We start from the raw sequence: 20,602 nt of genomic DNA on the forward strand, positions 1-20,602 counted from the left end.
GCACTAGGATTACAGGTGTGAGCCACTGTACCCGGCCTAGGACTGGGTTTTCTTACAGAACCTCTTCCTGGAGGTGAGGCTGAGACCCACACAGAGCAAAACTGCTGGCAAGTCCTACTGCACTCCTTCTTGGTATAACTGAATCCCACACTTCGCTACACTCAGGACTTCTGTGTGATCTTTTTTTAAATTTTATTCAATATATTGCTTCCTTTAAAAGGTGGAGTTTAATTCCTCTCCCACGGAGGGTAGGCTGGATCATGTTTCTGGCTTCTAACAGATAGAACATGACAGCAATTTCTAAGGATGGGTCATAAAAGCCATGTGGCTTCCTTGTTCCTCTCTTTTGGATCGAGAACGCTGGAGGAAACCGGCGGCCATGTTGTGAGGATGCTCAAGCAGCCCCGTCAAGGCTAGCCCGCATATTGGGAACTGAGGCCTCCTACCAACAGCTGTGTGAATGAGCTCAGAAGCATCCCTTCCTGCCCCAGTTGAGCTCTTGGATGACAGCAACCCCAGCTGTCAAGCAACCCCAGCCAACATCTTGACTGCACCCTCATGAGAGACTGTGACCCAGCACTGCCCAGCTCAGCCAGTCCTGAATTCCCAACCCCCAGAAACTGTGAGGTAATAAACACTTGATGTTTTAAGCTCCATTTTGGGGTTATTTATTTTATTTTTTGTTATAACTTTTTTTTAGAGATAGGGTCTAACTGTTGCCCAGGCTGGAGTACAGTGATGTGATCATAGCTCACTGCAGCCTCCAACTCCTGGGCTCAAGTGATCCTCCCGCCACAGCCTCCCAAGTAGCTTCAGCCTCCCAAGGACTTCAGAGGATAGGCACCACCACATCCAGCTAATTTTTTTTATTTGTTGCAGAGACAGTGTTTCGCTCTATTGCCCAGCTGGTCTCAAACTCCTGGCCTCAAGCAACCCTCCTGCCTCAGCCTCCCAAAGTGCTGGGATTACAGGTATGAACCACCATGCCTAGTCTGGGGCAGTTTATCATACAGCAGTAGATAACTATTATATCCCAGTTTACTTGCAGTCCCTTGAGCAGAGCTGTTCCTCCTTTCTCTCACAAAGACCCAGGAGACACTTATCAATTTCAATGAGCACCACCTCCAACCCCAGATTCCCACTCAGGCCTGGGTGCTGCATGGGCGCCGTCCTACCTGACTTGTCATGGACGATGGAGAAGAGAATGCGCTTGGAGGCATGGACGTTCTGGATGAGGGGCCCACCAGGCCCGGTGGGCTTCTGTCCTGGACAAGGGAGAGAAGGAAATGGGTTCCAGGTGGGCCCCAAGAGGGTTCCCCAGATCTGGCCCCAGTGTATAGGCCCTGGCTCTGGGGTAACAGCCTCATCTGCCAGGGAGACCCCAGAACTGATTCCTGTGATCACAAACTCAAGGCAAGGTCCCTGACCAGAGGCCTAAGACAGTCTGTACCAGAATCTGCTAGCCAAAAGCCAGATTAACAAGAAAGGGATGTCGGAGGTCACCTTTTCCAGGTAAGAACACTTGTTTTATGTGTGTAAGCTCGAAGCCCTGGTCAGCCCACATATTTGGGCTTTTTTCCCCCCTAATAATAATAATAATAATAATAATAAGTATATATAACTTACAAGCACCTACTACAGGCCAAGCATTAGACCCAGACCCAAGTGCTTTTTTTTTTTTTTTTTTTTAGGTAGAGATAGGATCTTGCTATGTTACCCGGGCTGGTCTTGAACTCCTGGGCTCAAGCAATCCTTCCGCCTCAGCCTCCCAAAGAGCTTGAATTACAGGTACACCTGGCCAGACCCAGTGCTTTAATGCAGCAACTCTCAAACTTGAGCACATTGGAACTACTTGGCAGAGTTGTCCAAAAAGACTACTGGGTCCCATCCCCAGAGCTTCAGATTCAGCAGGACTGCAGTGGGACCTGAGAATATGCATTTCTAACCCTCTCTCAGGAGATGCTACTGCCACCGATCTGTCCTTTAATCATGATAACACTTCTGGGAAGCAGGTAATGCTAGCATTCCCATTTTATAGAGGAAGAAACTCAGGTTCAGAGATAGAGATTTGCCCCAGGATGCATAGCCACTAAGTAGACGAGCAGGATATGAATCTCAACTGCAACTGTTCCTTTTGTCCTGTCCACCCCAGGACCTACTTCCCCTAGTGCCCTTAATCAGGCTGGGTATGCAGTGGGTGCTCACTGAATTGGAGCGTGTCCTCACTGAATGCATGGGGATGACTAGTATGCTAACTTCCTTTATAGCATGTGATGTGGCTCTCCCACTTTTGACACCTGAAATATCGCTGGTTCTTTTTTTTTTTTTTTGAGACAGAGTTGTGCTGTCACCCAGGCTGGAGTGCAGAGGTATGTAATCATAGCTCAATGCAGCCTCAAATTCCTGGGCTCAGTTGATCCTCCTGCCTCAGACTCCTGAGTAGCTGGGACCCAGGGAGTCCTTGCAGGTGTCTCTTAGTCCAAGGCCAAGGACATCATTCACAGATGGCTGAGCAGAGACCCAAGGTCCAAGGGGTCTCTGCTAGGACAGCATCTGTCCAGTCCCACCCCCATGCCCAGACACAGCTCCTTCCAACCTAAGAGGGCCCAGGCATCCTGACCTGCCCTGGGAGGATGTCCCATGCATGAGTGACCTCTGTCCCACCCCCTAGACTTGGAGATCCCAGCAGCAGTGTTACCACAACAGTCGGAGAAGTCTTGGGCACCAGTGGCCTTGGGCTCTGGCATGGGCCGGCTCAGGCCCAGTTCGCTGGGGGCAAGGGGGCAGGAAGGTGCTTCCTGCTTGAGCTCTCGGATGGCGTGGTTGGGGAGCGCCGTGCTGTACAGGAAGCTGGCCATGGAGGAGGAGGTGGCGGTGGGGGGCAGGTCCTGGGGTGGCACCTTGGGGGCCTGGCCATGCAGGCCACAGTCCCGTGACCCCTTGGGTATCAGGGAGACACCATTCAGCTCCACCAGGGCCTTCGAGTCCCGCCCGCCATCCTCAAGTGGCCTGAGTAAAGGAGAGGACACATGGACAGCTTTGTACATCTGTTTCACATGTTGCAGCTCTTCCCCCACAACCCTGCATCCCCACCCTCAGCAGAACATAACAGCCCCGTAAGAGGGCAGGACAGGAGCTGCCTTTCTACTTTACAAGTGGGGATGCAGGCTCAGAGGTGGGAATGGTGTGCCCAGGGCCACAGAACTACGCCACTGGAGGACCTGGGCTCTGCCCCTCTGCTCCAATCCACTGATCAGATCCTGCCAGGTGCAATTGATTGCCTCCCGTCTCCTGCTGCTCCCCTCCCCTTCTCTGCCTCTGCATTGCCTGGGGTGCCTAGCAGAGATGGGCTCAACCTTAAGCCCTCAGGCTGCCTTCCTGGCTCTCCTGACAATTGGTACTGCCTCAGACCAGCCTCAACAGTATCTCCCCTGGGTCCCTAATTAACCCCAGATTTACAACCTGAACAAGCACAGGACATGGTTCTCCCACTTCTGACACCTAAAATGCCACATTTAAAAATTTTTTTTAAGAGACAAGGTCTTGCTTTGTTGCCCAGCTGGAGTGCAGTGATACAATCACAGCTCACTGCATCCTCAAACTCCTGGGCTCAAGCAATCGTCCTGCCTCAGCTGAGATGACAGGTGTGTACCACCACACCTGGGTAATTTTTTTTTTTTTTTTCTGGCAGAGACAGGGTCTTGGTATGTTGCCCAGGCTGGTCTCGAACTCCTAGCCTCAAGTGATCCTCTCACCTCAGCCTCCCAAAGTGCTGAGATTACAGGTGTGAGCTACTGCACCCGATCACATTGGTGCTATTTTGTCCCAAGTCATGTCTCTTTCAGTCTCTCTGCAATGCAACTTCCCTGGGAAGACTGCAAGGCTTAATGACCTAGCTCAGATCCTGTTCTATGACTTCGCTTTCACTTCACCTCCACCATCAGACTGGGAGCTTTCACCACCAGGGTCCCCCATGGGCATCTCAAGTCCCTTTCCCTCTGGCTAAGTGGCCTCCAGGCCCCGGCCCTGGCCCAGCCCCGGGCCAGCTGCCTCACTCACCTCTTGAGCTTGAAGCGGATGCGGTGGCTATGTTCCAGGATGGCCATAAGGGCCTTGGGGTCATACTCAGCTGGCCTCCGGAAGGCCAGGCCCTCCGGCAGCCCCTGCACAGCCAGCAGCCCTGGCTCCCTGAGCAGCCTCTCGTAGGGCAGCGGCACCACGCTGGCCCTTCCCAGGGCCTCGCCTGTAGGGGGAGTCCAGGAGAGGGGCCTGGTATGAGAGGGCAGCCAGGCTGGAGTCGGGGCCGCTGTGCCCCAGAGTGGGGGCAGTGTTGAGTGGCTCCCTTTAGTGCAGGGTTCCCATGGACCCCTCATAACTGCAGACTTTGTGCAGAATAACTGCCTGCAGGCTGGGGGTGGATGCTGTGGACAAGGGCCCCTTGTCTGTATCTGGGGGGCTGGGGCTCCCCCACCGAGGGGGGATCCCTGCTGCCCTCCCTGGCCAAGCCCCTCTCCACTTGGGCACCTGGCTAGAAGGGAAACCGGGGACTACAAGGGCCCAGAGGACAGAGCAGAGAGAGACAATCTGGTGGGAGAAAAGAGGGCAGAAGAGACGGAGAAGCGGGCACTTGCATGAGCCAGACTGCAAGGAAGAAGCTGTAAGGGCCGGGCACGGTGGCTCATGCCTGTCATCCCAGCATTTTGGGAGGCTGAGGTGGGAGGATCACTTGAGGCCAGGAGTTCGAGACCAGCCTGGCCAACATGAGGAAACCCCGTCTCTACTAAAACTACAAAAATTAGCTGGGCATGGTGGTGGGCATCTGTAATCCCAGCTACTCAGGAGGCTGAGGCAGGAGAATCACTTGAACCCAGGAGGCAGGTTGTAGGGAGCTGAGATCATGCCACTGCACTCCAGCCTGGGTGACAGAACGAGAATCCATCTCAAAAAAGAAGAAGAAGAAGAAAAATGTGTAGGGAAGAAGGGAGAGAGACCAAGAGAGGGGAGAGAAAGCAAGAAGAGGAGGAAGTGGAGAGGGAGCAAAAATAGGGGATTCAGAAAAAGACGAGAGAGGCCGGGCACGGTGGCTCATGCCTGTAATCCCATCACTTTGGGAGGCCGAGGCGGGCGGATCACTTGAGGTCAGGAGTTTGAGACCAGCCTGGCCAACATGGTGAAACCCTGTCTCTACTAAAAATACAAAAATTAGCTGGGTGTGGTGGCGGGCACCTGTAATCCCAGCTGCTCAGGAGGCTGAGGCAGGAGAATCGCTTGAACCCAGGAGGCGGAGGTTGCAGTGAGCCGAGATCGTGCCACTACACTCCAGCCCAGGCAACAGAGCGAAACTTCATCTCAAAACAACAACAAAAGAAAAAGATAGAAGAGAAGAGGAAGAGACAGACTGAGAAGACGCGGGAACAAAGATGGGGATTGGGGGCACAGATGAGGGGAGGCAAGCTGGGGACTGAGGACTGGGCACTGGGATGTCTGTTGCCACCTCCAGGCTGCAGCCCCCACCTGGAGCCAGAAGGAGGCCCATCCTCTCATAGCCTCCTTGAATTCTGCCCAAAGTGGAAAGGGGGGCCAGGGCAAGGTGGGCAGGGGTGCGGGGGGCTCTGTGCATGGGCCCTGCAGCTGGCAAAAGTGTCGATGGGGTAGAGTCAACCATGCGTGGCAAGTCCCCCATCCCAGGGTGGCCAGCGTGACCGCCCAGGGCCTCTGAGTACCCCTCCTCCTGACATAAGAACACCAGAAGTTTCCTCGCAGACCTTTGCTCCATAAAACCAAAGGCCACAGTAGGAGAAGGGATAAAGCCAAATCAGAAATGAATGAGGTGGGACCCTGAGGGCCAAAGGGACCTGCCCAAGGTTTCCCAGGGCGTGTGAAGGCCACCACTGGGGCCCTGAGGCCCTCAGCAACCTGATGCTTCCCAAGGGAGGCCAGTTCTCCTCTCCCTGCAGGAAAGACGTGGCTGAGCAATCAGCCTTCACTTAGTCATTCAACAAACGTTCTCCGAGTACCTGCTGTTGCTGGGCTCTGAACTGCAGGCTGGAGACAGCGAGAAAGGGCAGACATAGCCCCTGACCCTGGAGAGCTCCTGGGCTGGTGAGGGGACAGGGCACTGTGGGTGCCAAGAGAGGGGCCTAAACCCACTGTGAGGCGGCTTCCAGGAGCAGAGCCTCAGTGGCACGCGGGTGTCCGCCAGACAGAGGAGGGGAAAGGCAGTCTCAAAAGATGCAACAGCGCGAAGGCCAGGGCATGTGAAAGGAACCAGCGAGTGCTGGAGAACGAGAAGTGGTTCTGTAGGGAGGTCAGTAGGGCCCTGTCACCTAGCAGGAAAAGAAGGTATAGAGGGGATGAGGATGGGTGTGTGGGCCCCTGTGCCATGCTCAGGGTCGATGGGGAGCCCCCGAAGGCTGTGGAGGCAAGAGCTTCATTCATGGTCAGACTTGTGCTTTGAGAAGATGCCCTTGGTGGCAGGGCAGATGTGGGGAGGCAGGGAGACCGTGGCAAGCCTGGGGCTATTTCTAGGCAAGAGGTGGCATGACTTGAGCCAGGGCAGGGACAGTGGGGATGGAGGTTTGGGAAAACGGCTGGAGTAGAACGTCTGTGTCTGGGAATGCAGAGATGAGGAAGGGCTAGGGTAACCAGTACCTCCATGCCTTGGGGTCCGGCTTTGCCCAGGGCCTGTAGTGGGACAGGAGGGGGCCCCCTCTGCTGGGTGGGGACCCAGGCTCCCACCCTCCCTGGGGCCCCCAAATGGAATGAGGAAGGATCTTACTATAAAGAACATCAAACACCTCCTCTACCATCTTCCGCAGAAGGTACACATCTGAGCCGTGTTCCAGGGAGGACCGAGGGAGGCTCCGGCCGCTGCCCTCACCCCGCTGCACCTTCTTGGGGTGCTCTGCCTCCGGATCCTTCCACGGGGGCCCTCCTGTGGGACACACAGCACGGGAGGCCACAGTGAACACCCGTCTCACCACCCAGCCTTCGAGCTGGGATGTCTCTGCCCTGTGCTGAGCCGTGGAGACTGGCACACAACGTGATACACAAGTGAATGAATGAATGAAGAATTAATGAGTGACCAAGCCCTATCCCAACCACCCCACTGAGGGCCAGGGCTGGTCATCTCAGAGTTCCCATTGCCTGGCCCAGGGCTGGGCCTCACCTCTGGTCACCTCTAATTTGCTGTGTGACCTTGGGTAAGTCCCTTCTCTCTCTGAGCCTCCATCTGTGCATGCTCGTGGGAGGCCGGCTATTCCAGCTCAGAACTGAGGTTCGATGAACGTTCCATCTGTCTCTTTCTCTTTCTCTCTCTCTCTTTCCCTCCCTCCCTCCCTCTCTCTCTCTCTCTTTTTTTTCCACTCTGTCGCCCAGGCTGGAGTGCAGTGGCACAATCTCAGCTCACTACAACCTCCACCTCCAGGGTTTAAGTGATTCCCCTGCCTCAGTCTCCCGAGTAGCTGGGATTACAGGCGCCCGCCACCATGTCCAACTAATTTTTGAATTTTTAGTAGATATGGGATCTCATCATGTTGGCCAGGCTGGTCTCGAACTCCTGACCTCAGGTGATCCGCCTGCCTTGTCCGCCCAAAGTGCTGGGATTACAGGCGTGAGCCACCGTGCCTGGCCCCATCCATGCCTTTCTGTGCCCTGACACCAACACTGTCTCGACCAATCTATGCCCCCGTTTTCTGCTCTGCCGAAGGAAGAAACAACGGGCACCCCCCAACCCCTGCTCCGAGGAGGCCGTGGGTTGCAAACAGCAGGTTCATGCCAGGCTGGGCCAGAGTGGGGACCGGAGAGTGTTGGTAGATCCTTCGGGAATGTTCTAGAAGCTGCATTGGAAAGGAGATGAGAGGAGGGGCCCGCGGCCCTCTCCCAGCTTGGAGCCTGTTCTCCTCTGGGATCTGCGGAGCTTGAAATAAACCAGCCGAGTTCCTGGTGCTATAAATAGCGGCTCTGCCTGGCTCTAGAAGCCAGGTGCACCGCCTCAGGCTCTGGGAGGCTGGGGTGCCACAGGACCTGCTGCTGTCCACTCTACCCGGCCCAGTCCTCCATTCTGGCCCTGGGGAAGGTCTAGGCTCTGAAGGCTGAGTGGGGTGGGGGGCTGGCTGGGGACGCAGCTGTACCCCAGTAATGATAGGCCCAGCGCTGGGGGATGCCCTTCCCTGAAACAGCTGATCTTAGGCGTGTGATGCGAATACTAATAATAGCAACAACAGCTGGTGTCTATTGAGTGTGAACTCAGTGCCAGACACTGTCCTAAGTGCTTGCTGGGTACAAATTCGTTTAACCCTCAGACCCACCCGTTCTCCCCTTTCACGGATGAGTGGGTTGAGGCACAGCAGTTGTGGACCCAGGTGGCCCGTTCTCTTAACCTCATGCTATACCATGGTTCTTTTGAGATGGGGTCTCACTGTCACCCAGGCTGGAGTGCAGTGGTGCCATCGTAGCTCACTGCAGCCTTAAACTCCCAGGCTCAAGTGTTCCTCCTGCGTCAGCCTCCCAAAGTGCTGGGATTACAGGCGTAAGCCACCGTGCCTGGTCCCATCCATGGCTTTCTGTACTGGGACTACAGGTGTGCACCATCAAGCCTGGTTAATTTTTAAATTTTTTGTAGAGACAGGGGTCTTGCTATGTTGCCCAGGCTGGTCTCCAACTTCTGGGCTCAAGTGATCCTCCATTTTAGCCTCCTGAAGTGCTAGGACTACAGACATGAGCCACTGCACCTGGCCTAAGATGTTAACTGTCACTATAGCAATGACAGTGCCTGCCTCCTCAGGTTGATGTCAGGGTAGGTGAGTTAGCATCAGAAAGGATGCCGTGCACAGCAGGTGATCAATAAATCTTATTGGAATATGGCCAGGCGCGGCGGCTCACATCTGTAATCCCAGCACTTTGGGAGACTGAGGTGGGTGGGTCACTTGAGGTCAGGAGTTCGAGACCAGCCTGGCCAACATGGTGAAACCCCATCTCTACTAAAAATACAAAATTAGTCGGGCGTGGTGGTGGGTGCCTGTAATCCCAGCTACTTGGGAAGCTGAGACAGGAGAATCACTTGAACCTGGGAAGCAGAGGTTGCAGTGAGCCAAAATTGTGCCACTGCACTCCAGCCTGGGTGACAGAGTGAGACTCTGTCTCATTAAAAAAAAAAAAAAATTGTGTTGGAATAAGTGCATTTGGTCCTTGTGCTCAGAAATACATACTGAAGAGGAAGAACTGAGCAGCAACCTTGGGCCTTGGTGTCCCCATCTGGAAAAGGCAGATGGAAGTGGCTGGCTCTGGCCTACCCTGGGGTTCACCCAGCCAGTCTCTGTCAACTCAGGGGCTGCGGAATGATTCCCACAAAAACCACGGCTGCCTCAATAACACCACATCGGGAATCTCAGACAACCTTGCTTGTTAGGTTCATCCCCCGCACACCGTCACCCTGGCTGGACAGGGCTGGGGACCCAGAGACGGACCAGAGCTCCTGCCCTCGAGGCATGGCGGGCCTGGCCCTCCAGAGCCCTGGGGTACTCACGGCAGAACCTGAGGAAATCTGACTGGAGCTCCTTCCGGGCATTCAGGAACATTCTCCCCTTCTCCGTGCCCACCACGAAGGCGCTCTCATCGTGCACGGCGACACAGGCCACCTCGGCGTTCAGTTTGGACAGCGCTGAGCACTGTGGGAAGAGCAGGGTGTGTGAGTGGAAGGGCTCCCCACTCCAAACACCTCTAGTACCCACTTCAGGGGTGGGATGTGAGCTCCCAGCTGCCTGAGACCTCAGCAGAAGCTCCAGGGACAGACGGTCCCTCTACCGTTCTTGGTCTCAGATTCTGCAGTGCGACTGAATGAATGGCCCTCCAGGGATTGGCGATGGGGGCCTGGAGGAGGACAAGTGTCCTCGGCTCCTCCCTCCAAGGTCCTCCTCCTTGGGGTAAGCCCACCTTAGCCCCAGCCCCAGGGACAATGCCGTGCTGCGTTCTCTTGGCCCCTCTCAAGTCCTGGATGAGGAGGGGGTGGGAAGAACGGTAGGAAAGGTGGGGATTGGACAGACTGGGGCTGTATTCTCACCTCGGCCGTTTCTGCTTTGGGACTTAAGCCAGTCATGTCCCTCCTCTGGGCTCCAGTTTCTACATCTGTTTTGTTTTGTTTTGTTGAGACACAGTCTCACTCTGTCGCCCAGGCTGGAGTACAGTGGCGCAGTCTTGGTTCACTGCAACCTCTGCCTCCCAGGTTCAAGCGATTCTCCTGCCTCAGCCTGCGGAGTAGCTGGGACTACAGGCGCCCGCCACCATGCCTCACTAATTTTTGTATCATAAGGAGAGATGGGGTTTCACCATGTTGGCCAGGCTGGTCTCAAACTCCTGACCTCAGGTGATGTGCCCATCTCAGCCTCCCAAAGTGCTGGGATTACAGGCGTGAGCCACTGTGCCTGGCCAGTTTCCACGTCTGTAGAATTGGGAAGAAGCAGCCCAGTTCCACAGTGCCACTGGGCTTGGGTATGGGGATTCAATGGTTGGGGGAAAAGATCTCTAAACTGGGACATCCTATATGGGTAAACACGGAGCTGGCTATCCTCATGGCCCCACAGTCGAGGTCTGCAGCCCCATAGCACAGAGGCCTTAATATGGGGGGGTCCCTGCAACCGAGACCACCAGCATCTCAGCTCTCTGACCCACCCCACCAGGAAAACCCTGATTGTGCCGAAAAAATGCTGTTTTTCATCTGAGTCAGGTAGTGCTGGCAGCTATAGAGTCTGGCTTCCAATTGCAGTTCTGTGCTGTGTGGCCTGGGACAGGTAACCTCTCTGGGCCATCATCTGGCCTATGGTGCCAGCCCCAGCCTGGAATCGCTCTGGTTAGGAAGGTGCGGGCGGCGTGGGGCCAGGAGGTCTGTCCTCCAGGGTCCCTACTGGAAAATTAAAACACAGGGCATTCATTTTCTTCTAAGATGAAAACAAAAGCTTGCTGTTCCCTTTCTGCGTGGAACACTGTAGAGTATTAACAAAAAATAAAACAAATAAATCCAGCTGTTTCTCATCCATCACAGCTGAAAGAGCTGCTTCATGCCACAGTCACTGCTCAGCTGAAGACGCCGAGACCGTGGCAGAAAACTCACCCACCTAAAGGCACCCAGAGCTGGTGGGGAAGAGGATCTGAGATTGGGGGCGGGTGACGAAGGCACATCCCTTCATTCCACCCTCCCTACAGGCCACCAAAAGACCCTGGCATTTGGAGGAGGCTGGACTTAAGTCACTGCTAGGCAAATGTCATTGTCCCATGAGGGTCCCTCAGGAAGCCCTTAAAAGGCCCAGGGACAGGGGGAGCCTGTCTTGTTCACACCGCTAGGATAACTAGAGGGTCACGTGCTCCTCCAGGGAGGTTCTAATACACTCACTAGACCACTGCTACCTAGTAGAACTTTTTTTTTTTTTTGAGACAGAGTTTCACTCTGTTACCCAGGCTGGAGTGCAGTGGCCAGATCTCAGCTCACTGCAAGCTCCGCCTCCCGAGTTCATGCCATTCTCCTGCCTCAGCCTCCCGAGTAGCTGGGACCACAGGCGCCCGCCACCTCACCCGGCTAGTTTTTTGTATTTTTTAGTAGAGACAGGGTTTCACCGTATTAGCCAAGATGGTCTCGATCTCCTGACCTCATGATCCGCCCGTCTTGGCCTCCCAAAGTGCTGGGATTACAGGCTTGAGTCACCACGCCTGGCCTTTTTTTTTTTGATAGAAAGTCTTGCTCTGTCACCCAGGCTGGAGTGTAGTGGCACGACCTTGGCTCACTGCAACCTCCGCCTCCCAGACTCAGGCAATTCTCCTGCCTCAGCCTCCCGAATAGCTAGGACCACAGGCGTGCACCACCATGCCCAGCTAATTTTTGTATTTTCAGTAGAGATGGAGTTTCACCATGTTGGCCAGGCTGATCTCAAAGTCCTGGTCTCAAGTGATCTGCCCCACTCAGCCTCTCAGGGTGCTGGGATTATACGCGTGAGCCATTGTGCCTGGCCCACCCAGTGTAACTTTCTATGACAATGAACATATTCTACCTCTGCACTGTCCAATCCGTAGACACCAGCCACTTCTGACTACTGAGCACGTAAAATGAGGCTGGTGCAACTGAACAACTGAGTTGCTTATTTCATTTTAACTAATTAGAATTTAAATGAATTAGGCACGGTGGCTCATGCCTGTAATCCCAGCACTTTGGGAGGCTGAGGAAGGTGGATCACCTGAGGTCAGGAGTTTGAGACCGGCCTGGCTAACATGGTGAAACCTTCTCTCTACTAAAAATACAAACAATTAGCCAGGCGTGGTGGCGCACGCCTGTAATCCCAGCTACTCAGGAGGCTGAGGCAAGAGAATCACTTGAGCCCAGGAGGTGGAGGTTGCAGTGAGCCAAGATTGCGCCACTGCACTCCAGTCTGGGCAACAGAGCAAAACTCTCCAAAAAAAAAAAAAAATTGCAAATAGCCACAGGTAGCTAGTGGTCATGGGATCGCCCATCACTGCCCACGTCAGCCACACTTCCACCACTGCCAAGCTCACAGTGCTTCAGGACACAGGGCTGAGCTCCTCGGGCCCCCTCCTCATGAAGGTCACTCTGCATAGGGGAGGGGTCGTTATGGAGAGAGTGTGGCACCCAGTTACTTTTCCAGGGGTGTCTCCCACCACTGCCCCAAACACCACCTAAGCAGCCCTTGAGCCATCTGCAGCAGGAATAGCTTGAAGGAGGTCCTTTGTTTTTCGGGGAGACTTTGTATGCAGAAGCTCACTTTAAAACCTGGTCTTGCTGGGCCGGGTGCAGTGGCTCACGCCTGTAATCCCAACACTTTGAGAGGCTGAGGTGGGCGGATCACGAGGTCAAGAGATTGTGACCATCCTGGCCAACATGGTGAAACCCCGTCTCTACTAAAAGTACAAAAATTAGCTGGCCACGTGTGGTGGCGGATGCCTGTAGTCCCAGCTACTCGGGAGGCTGAAGCAGGAGAATTGCTTGAACCTGGGAGGCAGAGGGTGCGGTGAGCCGAGTTTGCGCGACTGCACTCCAGCCTGGGTGACAGAGCGAGACTCCATCTCAAAAAAAAAACCAAACAACTGGTCATGCTGTGTGACTTCGGGCAAGGTCCTACTCTCTCTGCGCTTCATCATCCTAAAATGCAGGGGTGCAGCTAACTGATGTCAGACAGGTTTTTAATTTTATTTTTATTAAAAAAATTTTTTTTTAATTGAGAGAGTCTCATTCTGTTGCCCAGGCTGGAGTGCAATGGCGTGATCTCGGCTTGCTGCAACCTCCGCCTCCCAGGTTCAAGCAATTCTCCTGTCTCATCCTCCTGAGTAGGCGGGATTACAGGCATGTGCCACCATGTCAGTCTAATTTTTTTATTTTTATTTATTTTTTTTGAGATGAAGTCCCCCTCTGTTGCCCAGGCGAGAGTGCAGTGGTGTGATCTCTGCTCACTGCAACCTCCACTTCCGGGGTTCAAGTGATTCTCCTGCCTCAGCCTCTCAAGTAGCTGGGATTACAGGCATGGGCCACCATGCCTGCCTAATTTTTGTATTTTTAGTAGAGATGGGATTTTGCCATGTTGGTCAGGCTGGTCTCGAACTCCTGACCCTAAGTGATCCACCCACCTCGGCCCCTAAAAGTGCTGGGATTACAGGCGTGAGCCACCGTGCTGGGCCAGATTTTTTTTGAAGACTTGCATCACAGAACCTCCCGCCAGGAAAAGGCTGGAGGAAAATGATATTACGATGTCCTCATTTGGGATAAATTACTATAGGTCTAGGTATGCAGGCAATAGCGCCATATTATACAAAGCCTGGTTTCTCTCTTCCCGCCCGAGATGCAGTTAGAACTCTTGCTTTAATGTTGGGGATTACATCTTTCTAATGAATGCCTTCCCAGACATTATCCCTCAGATCACCTGCTAGGACATAGGCGTGTGGTTCATACCAGGGACAAAGTGGAAATGGCAAGAGGGGTGAAGGGACAAGGGGACGAGGGCTGGGAACTACTGTTTATTCCAGGGATAGATTTTTTTTCTGAGACGGAGTCTTGCCCTGTCACCCAGGCTGGAGTGCAATGGCGCGACCTCGGCTCACTGCAACCTCCACCTCCCAGGTTCAAGCAGTTCTCCTGCCTCAGCCTCCTGAGTAGCTGGGATTACAGGCACCCACCACTACACCCAGTTAATTTTTTGTATCTTTAGTAGAGATGAGGTTTCACCATATTGGCCAGGCTGGTCTCGAACCCCTGACCTCGTGATCTGCCCGCCTCAGCCTCCCAAAGTGCTAGGATTACAGGCGTGAGCCACCGCGCCCGGCCCCAGGGCTAGATTTTTATGTACTGGATCTCACTGAAGTCTCCCACCCTTGACGCAGGCGTCGTGGCCCTAGCTGCAGTCAGATAAACTGAGGCTCAGGTCAGTGAAAGCTCCTTTGAGTGGCTGAGGTAGGATTTGAGCTACAAGGCAGGCGGGGACGCTCACCCTGTCCCCTCCTCCTGGGCGGGTGGGGACACTCACCATGGAGTCTAAGGCAGACACGAGGCTGGTGATGATCTCGTCTTTGCGGGTGAAGGCAGAGTTCCAGCGGTCGGGTCCACAGCCGTTGGCGGGGACGTCACAGCGCTTGCCCAGCAAGGCCATGGTCGCCTGTGGGGAGGGAGGAGGCAGTGGTGGTGGGCACAAGGCAGGGGGCTTGGCTCATGTGGCGCCCGCCCGCCCCAATCCACCTGACCCCCGGACTCCCACGGCTGCCTGTGTATCCAGGGCCGACCTTCCCTGGGCCCAAGGGCTTTATGTGTGATGGGATTAGAGCCTGCACAGGCCTGGGCACAGGTGGCAGGATAACTCGCACCTTGTGGCATGCCCTCCGAAGTCGGCACACACAAGCTGAGCCCAGCACCAGGACCAGTCTGTTGGGCAGGCCCCAACTGCCACCTCTCCCAATGTGGGCAGTTCTGGCCACAGCCCTCCCTTGCTCACACACCCTCCATGGTTCCCTGCTGCCCACATTAGCTCTCAACTCCTCAGCCTGGTATTCTAGCTACCTAGTCTCCTGTCCCCCACTCCAGATCCCCCTCACACTCCATGCTCCAGGTCCTCTAAGCTGTGCCACTCCCAGATGGACCGACATTCATGATCCCCTAGTCTGTGAGGGTTCAGTTCCCCCTGCCTCAAGCACCCTTCCTGGCCCTACCATCATCTGCTGGTTGTCCTTGAAGCTTTTTTAAATTTTAAATTTAATTTTATTTCGAGACAGATTCTCGCTCTGTTGCCCAGGCTGGAGTGCAGTGGTACAATATTGGCTCACTGCAACCTCCCCTTCCTGGGTCTGAGTGATTTTCCTGCCTCAGCCTCCCTGGTAGCTGGGATTACAGGTGCCACCATACATCTGGCTAATTTGTGTGTTTTTAGTAGAGATGGGGTTTCACCATGTTGGCCAGCTGGTCTTGAACTCCTGGCCTCAGGTGACCTGCCCTCCTCAGCCTCCCAAAGTGTTGAAAGTACAGGCACGAGCCACCTCACCCAGTCTCATCAAAGCTTTTAATTGTCCAACCTGCTGGCCCACCTCCTGTACCCCCAACCTGAAGCCCAGCAGGGTCAGAAGCCGGTGATGTCCTCCCCTCTGTTCCGCACACCTCTGAGCTCTGCCGTCACATTTCTGCATCAAGCCACGTGCTTCTGAGGCCAATGCCACCCCCACCGAGGCCTTCCAGCCTCAGTTTCCCTCCTAGCCAGGAGACTTGGCTTCAGGAATATTGAAAGATACAGCAGGGCCGAGGCTGCTTTGTCTCAGGTCGGGGGCTCCCCAGGACAGGACTGTGTCCCATTGCAGTGGGATTCCTGGGGGACAGAGCTGCATCCTCCCCCTCAAGTCCAGAACCCCCAATTGTGGGTCCCCGTGGCATGGCACAGGCTTGCTGGGTATGACAGTGCCCAGCTGGGCACCCATGAGACACAAAGATGAGCCTCCCTCAGCCCCTGGTTCTACCCTGCCCCTCTCCTTCTTGACCCGGGGGGCACCCACAGCCTGCCCCAGGGCCTGGGCCTGCCCTCAAGGCAGCTGTCCCTGCACCAATCCAAGTAAAGAAGGCAGAGACCAGAGGCAGAGGCCTCTCGGTTCCCCTCTCTGGGCTCAGTCCCAGTGCTTTCTGTGTGGCCCCTGCTGGGTGTTGACGGCAGACAGCAGGGCTGCAGGACCCAAAGGAGCCTGTAAACCTGTTGCCTCCTACCTGCAGATAAGGAGTTTCTGCACCCAGTGGGGTAGGGAAGGCCCAGGCAGGAGGACCGCGGGGCTGGCGCCACAAAGGGCACCAGGCCTGGGGTGTCTTCTGCTGCCATGGGTGCCCCTGCCAACTGTAAGCTCTTTGAGGGCAGAAACCAGGTCTGCCTGCCACTGTCACACCCCAGGGCCTCAATCAGTGCCCGATGTACATGAGGCCCAAGGTGTGTGGTCCCAGCCACAGACAGACCTTGCAGTAGGTCATGATGTATGATCATTGGCCAATGACAGAGAACAGGAGATGTCAGAGTGCATCACACTTCACTAGGCCGGAGGTGTCCAGCCTCAGGGACAGAAACGTCCTGAGAAATGAGAGACACATCAGAGCTCAGCTCTGGCCTCGGTTCTGGCTCTCCTCTGCTTTTTGGCTGTGGATAAATATTGATTTAAACAACTGGCCGGTAGGCGTTTGGCCAAAATGTATGTTGAGTTTGCTGCTAAATGTTTAGAAAAGACATTTCTTCTTCTGGGTTCCAATTTTATAGAACTTTGAAATCCGCTGTATTAAGGGATGCAGAGGCGGTGACAGGCCATGGATGAGACACAGGCCATGGATGAGACCCACTGATGAACCAAGGGGTGGCCAGTGGCCACGATGGGGGATATTCCATGGCAGGAAGCCTGCAGGAGGGTCTTGCATGTGACCGGACTTCGTAAAAGATCCAGCTGAGAGGTCTGCTGCCTGGGGGCTGGAAGGTGTCCCCCTCCCCCCAGCCACCCCCTGCCAGCCGGTCCCTTGAACTATTCCCACAAAGGCCTTAGGGCTGCCAGCCTCCCAGCTGCTGAGGCCCAAATCGAATCAGGGCAAAGCAGGAGCCACCAGACAGCCATCCAGCCCTGGGCTCCCGGCTGCCCCAGACAGCGGCCGGCTCCTTCCAGTAAAGGCTCTAATCCATTTAGGAAGAAACCAGGGACTCCAGGAGGGAAGGACAGAGAGAGGGAAGAAGGGCTGGGCTGTGGGCCATCCCCGGTTCCTTGTCCCGGTCATCCAGGCTTGTAGGACCTTCTGTCCCGAGCCACAGCCCGGTGGGCGGACTTGGGGAGCATGGAGAGAGACGCCTACTCCCTGCAAATGCCCAGGGCCTCAGATGGAGGGAGAGGCAGGTTCCACGTGCCTGGAGCAAGAATGCAGCGGGGGAAGATGAGACCCAGGCCCAGGTGTGCTAGGACCACCTCGGGTGAGTCCTGAAACCTTGAGATTTTTCATTTGTAAAGTGGGAATGGTTCTAAACAGAAAATGAAGGCAGAGGCCGGGTACAGTGGCTCACGCTTATAGTCCCGGCACTATGGGAGGCCGAGGCGGGAGGACTGCTTGAGACAAGGAGCTCGAGGCTGTACTGAGCTATGACGGCAACACTGCACTCCAGCCTGGGTGACAGAGCAAGACCCTGTCTTTTAAATAAAAAATAAAAATTCTGATAGCATGGCTGTGCACAGTGGCTCACGGCTGTAATCCTAGCACTTTGAGAGGGTGAAGTGGGCAGATCACTTGAGCTCAGGAGTTTGAGACCAGCCTGGACAACATGATGAAACCCCAACACTACTAAAAATACAAAAATTAGCTGGACGTGGTAGCGTGCGTGCCTGTAACCCCAGTTACTTGGGAGGCTGAGGCAGGAGAATCGCTGGAACCCAGGAGGCAGAGGTTGCAGTGAGCCGAGATGGCGCCATTGCACTCCAGCCTGGGCAACACAGCAACACTCCATTGAAAAAAAAAAAGTAAAAATTCTGATGGCAGCATTGGCCCGCATGAGCTACTGTCCTTCCTCTAGCATCACTCTGTTTTAGAGACGAGAAAGGCACTTGCCCCAGGCCTCAGCCAGTGCACAGGGGGAAGGAGGTTGTCTGTCTCCAACTTTGCTGGTGTCCTTGCTGTCACCATGTGGCAGGAAGACCACGCTTCCCACATTCACAGGGACTCAGGGAACAGACCAGCTGCTCACATGCAGAGCTGACACACAGTCAACCGGGCCCAACTCGACATTCCTGGGTTTAGCACAGAAAGTTCCGTCTCCTGGGAAACCCCTCAGTCCCGGGCCACCTAGGATGGTTGGTCACCCTGCAACGCAGGGAGCAATGGGAACAGGAGCCCAGATGCCTCTCTCAGCAGCCAAAAACACAGACACTCGCGAGGAAGAGAAATGTCCCACATGTCCATCCTTTGAGTTCAAAAAGTCAACTTCCCTTAATAAAGTGAGAGACGTGTCTGTTCACTGCAGCACTATTCACAATAGCAAAGACATAGATTGAACCCAGGTGCCCATCAACGGTAGAATGGATAAAGAAAATGTGCTACATGCACACCATGGAATATTATGCAGCCATAAAAAAGAACCAAATCATGTCCTTTGCGGCAACATGGAAGTAGCTGGAGGTCATTATCCTATGCAAATTAACATAGAAACAGAAAACCAAATATCAAATGTTCTCACTTAAAAGGGGAGCTAAACGTTGGGTACTCATGGACATAAAGATGGGAATGACAGACACCAAGGCCTCCAAAAGCAGGGAGAGAGGGGAAAAGGAGAGGTTGAAAAACTACTTATTGGGTGCTATGCTCACTACCTGGGTGATGAGATCAATTGTACCCCGAATCTCAGCATCATGCAATATCCCTTTGTAACAAACCTGCACATGTACCCCCAGAATCTAAAATAAAGTTAAAATTATTATTGTTTTTGAGACAGAGTCTCACTGTCACCCAGATTGGAGTGCAGTGGTGAGATCTCGGCTCACTGCGGCCTCCGCCTCCCATGTCCAAGCGATTCTCCTGCCTCAGCCTCCTAAGTAGCTGGGATTACAGGTGCCCGCCACCATGCCCAGCTAATGTTTCTATTTTTAGTAGAGATGGGGTTTCCCTATGTTGGCCAGGCTGGTCTCGAACTCCTGACATCAAGTGATCCACCCACCTCGGCCTCCCAAAGTGCTGGGAATACAGCCCGGCCTAAAAGTTGAAATTATTAAAGTAATAATAATAATGTGACGGCTGGGTGCGGTGGCTCAAGCCTGTAATCCCAGCACTTTGGGAGGCTGAGACGGGTGGATCACGAGGTCAGAAGATCAAGACCATCCTTGCTAACACGGTGAAACCCCGTCTCTACTAAAAAATACAAAAAACTAGCCGGGCGAGGTGGCGGGCGCCTGTAGTCCCAGCTACTCGGGAGGCTGAGGCAGGAGAATGGCGTAAACCCGGGAGGCGGAGCTTGCCGTGAGCTGAGATCCGGCCACTGCACCCCAGCCTGGGTGACAGAGCGAGACTCCGTCTCAAAAAAAAAAAAAAAAAAAAAAAATGTGAGAGACTTGAAGCCCCCAAAAGGCAGAGCTGGGATGGGTGGAGGGAAGTCCGCTGGGAAGACCCCAGGTTACAGTCCAGGAATTGTGGAAGAGCTGCTGTCACATCTGTCCCATCACCCAGCTCCCGATTTTGCTCCGCCCACCTGTGAAGCAATGATGGCTGGTAGCTCAGCTGCTGCCAACACCTGCTGTTCAGTGCCCAGGCTCCTGGGCCCCATCCCATCAGAGGTGACCGCTCCCTGGGCAGCGGGGCCCCGGACATTGTATTTTTTTTTTTTTTTGAGATGGAGTCTCACTCTATTGCCCAGGCTGGAGTGCAGTGGCATGATTTCAGTTCACTGCAACTGCAACCTCCACCTCCCGGGTTCAAGCAATTCTCCTGCCTCAGCCTCCCAAGTAGCTGGGATTACAGGCATGCTCCACCACACACGGCTAATTTTTATATTATTAGTAGAGACATGGTTTCACCATGTTGGTCAGGCTGGTCTCGAACTCCTGACCTCAAGTGATCTGCCCACTTCGGCCTCCCAAAGTGCTGGGATTACAGGTGTGAGCCACCGCGCCCGGCCAGGACACTGTATTTTTAAGTTCACAGGGGACTCTTACACCCAGCCAGGTGCAGGGCCTGGGTCATCTTCAGGGATGTTCCCTACTCCAGACTCCAAGAAGCTCAGCTTCCCTGCTTGCCTGCCGCCTGCCCCGTGTCTTGCTAGGGACTCCTTGCCCAGACAGCAGCAGATTTGCCGGCCGCCGAGAGCTGGAGGCCAGCCCGGACCCTGAGCCAAAGATTAGCCAAGCGCTTGTGCCCACGTCTGAGTCAGTGCTGCCCCGACTCAAGGCAGGGCTGCCTCCAGGCTGGGGGACTCCCATAGGAGTCTAGCCCAGAGAGCCCACTTTCTAGCCAACCCTGGGGCCAGGGTGACAGTGAAGTAACAGAAATCCAGCTGCAATTTCCGATCCCAAACACCCTGCACCCGGCGCTCAGGGCCAGCTAGGAGGATAGCAGCGAGTGAGCTAACGCATGAGCCTA

The 20,602-nt window shown here is 54.6% G+C and overlaps 1 protein-coding gene across 3 annotated transcripts in view; it reads right to left on the reverse strand.

The window, feature by feature from the left end:
• Positions 1-20,602, reverse strand: part of GTF2IRD1 (GTF2I repeat domain containing 1) — a 147,369-nt gene that overhangs the window by 76,853 nt on the left and 49,914 nt on the right. For 2 of the 3 annotated variants that reach the window (XM_025380415.1, XM_025380414.1), the window contains exons 2-7: positions 14,517-14,645; positions 9,527-9,668; positions 6,779-6,934; positions 4,060-4,243; positions 2,699-3,009; positions 1,176-1,265 (exon numbers count right to left, since the gene is read on the reverse strand). In XM_025380415.1, coding sequence (XP_025236200.1) covers positions 1,176-1,265; positions 2,699-3,009; positions 4,060-4,243; positions 6,779-6,934; positions 9,527-9,668; positions 14,517-14,639 — 1,006 coding nt within the window. In that variant the 5' untranslated portion in view covers positions 14,640-14,645. Of the gene's footprint in view, positions 1-1,175; positions 1,266-2,698; positions 3,010-4,059; positions 4,244-6,778; positions 7,031-9,526; positions 9,669-14,516; positions 14,646-20,602 lie in introns of all 3 variants that reach the window. The other variant, XM_025380413.1, reaches the window with a different exon arrangement.

The sequence above is a fragment of the Theropithecus gelada genome, chromosome 3, assembly GCF_003255815.1.
Source record: "Theropithecus gelada isolate Dixy chromosome 3, Tgel_1.0, whole genome shotgun sequence".
NCBI lineage: Eukaryota > Metazoa > Chordata > Mammalia > Primates > Cercopithecidae > Theropithecus > Theropithecus gelada.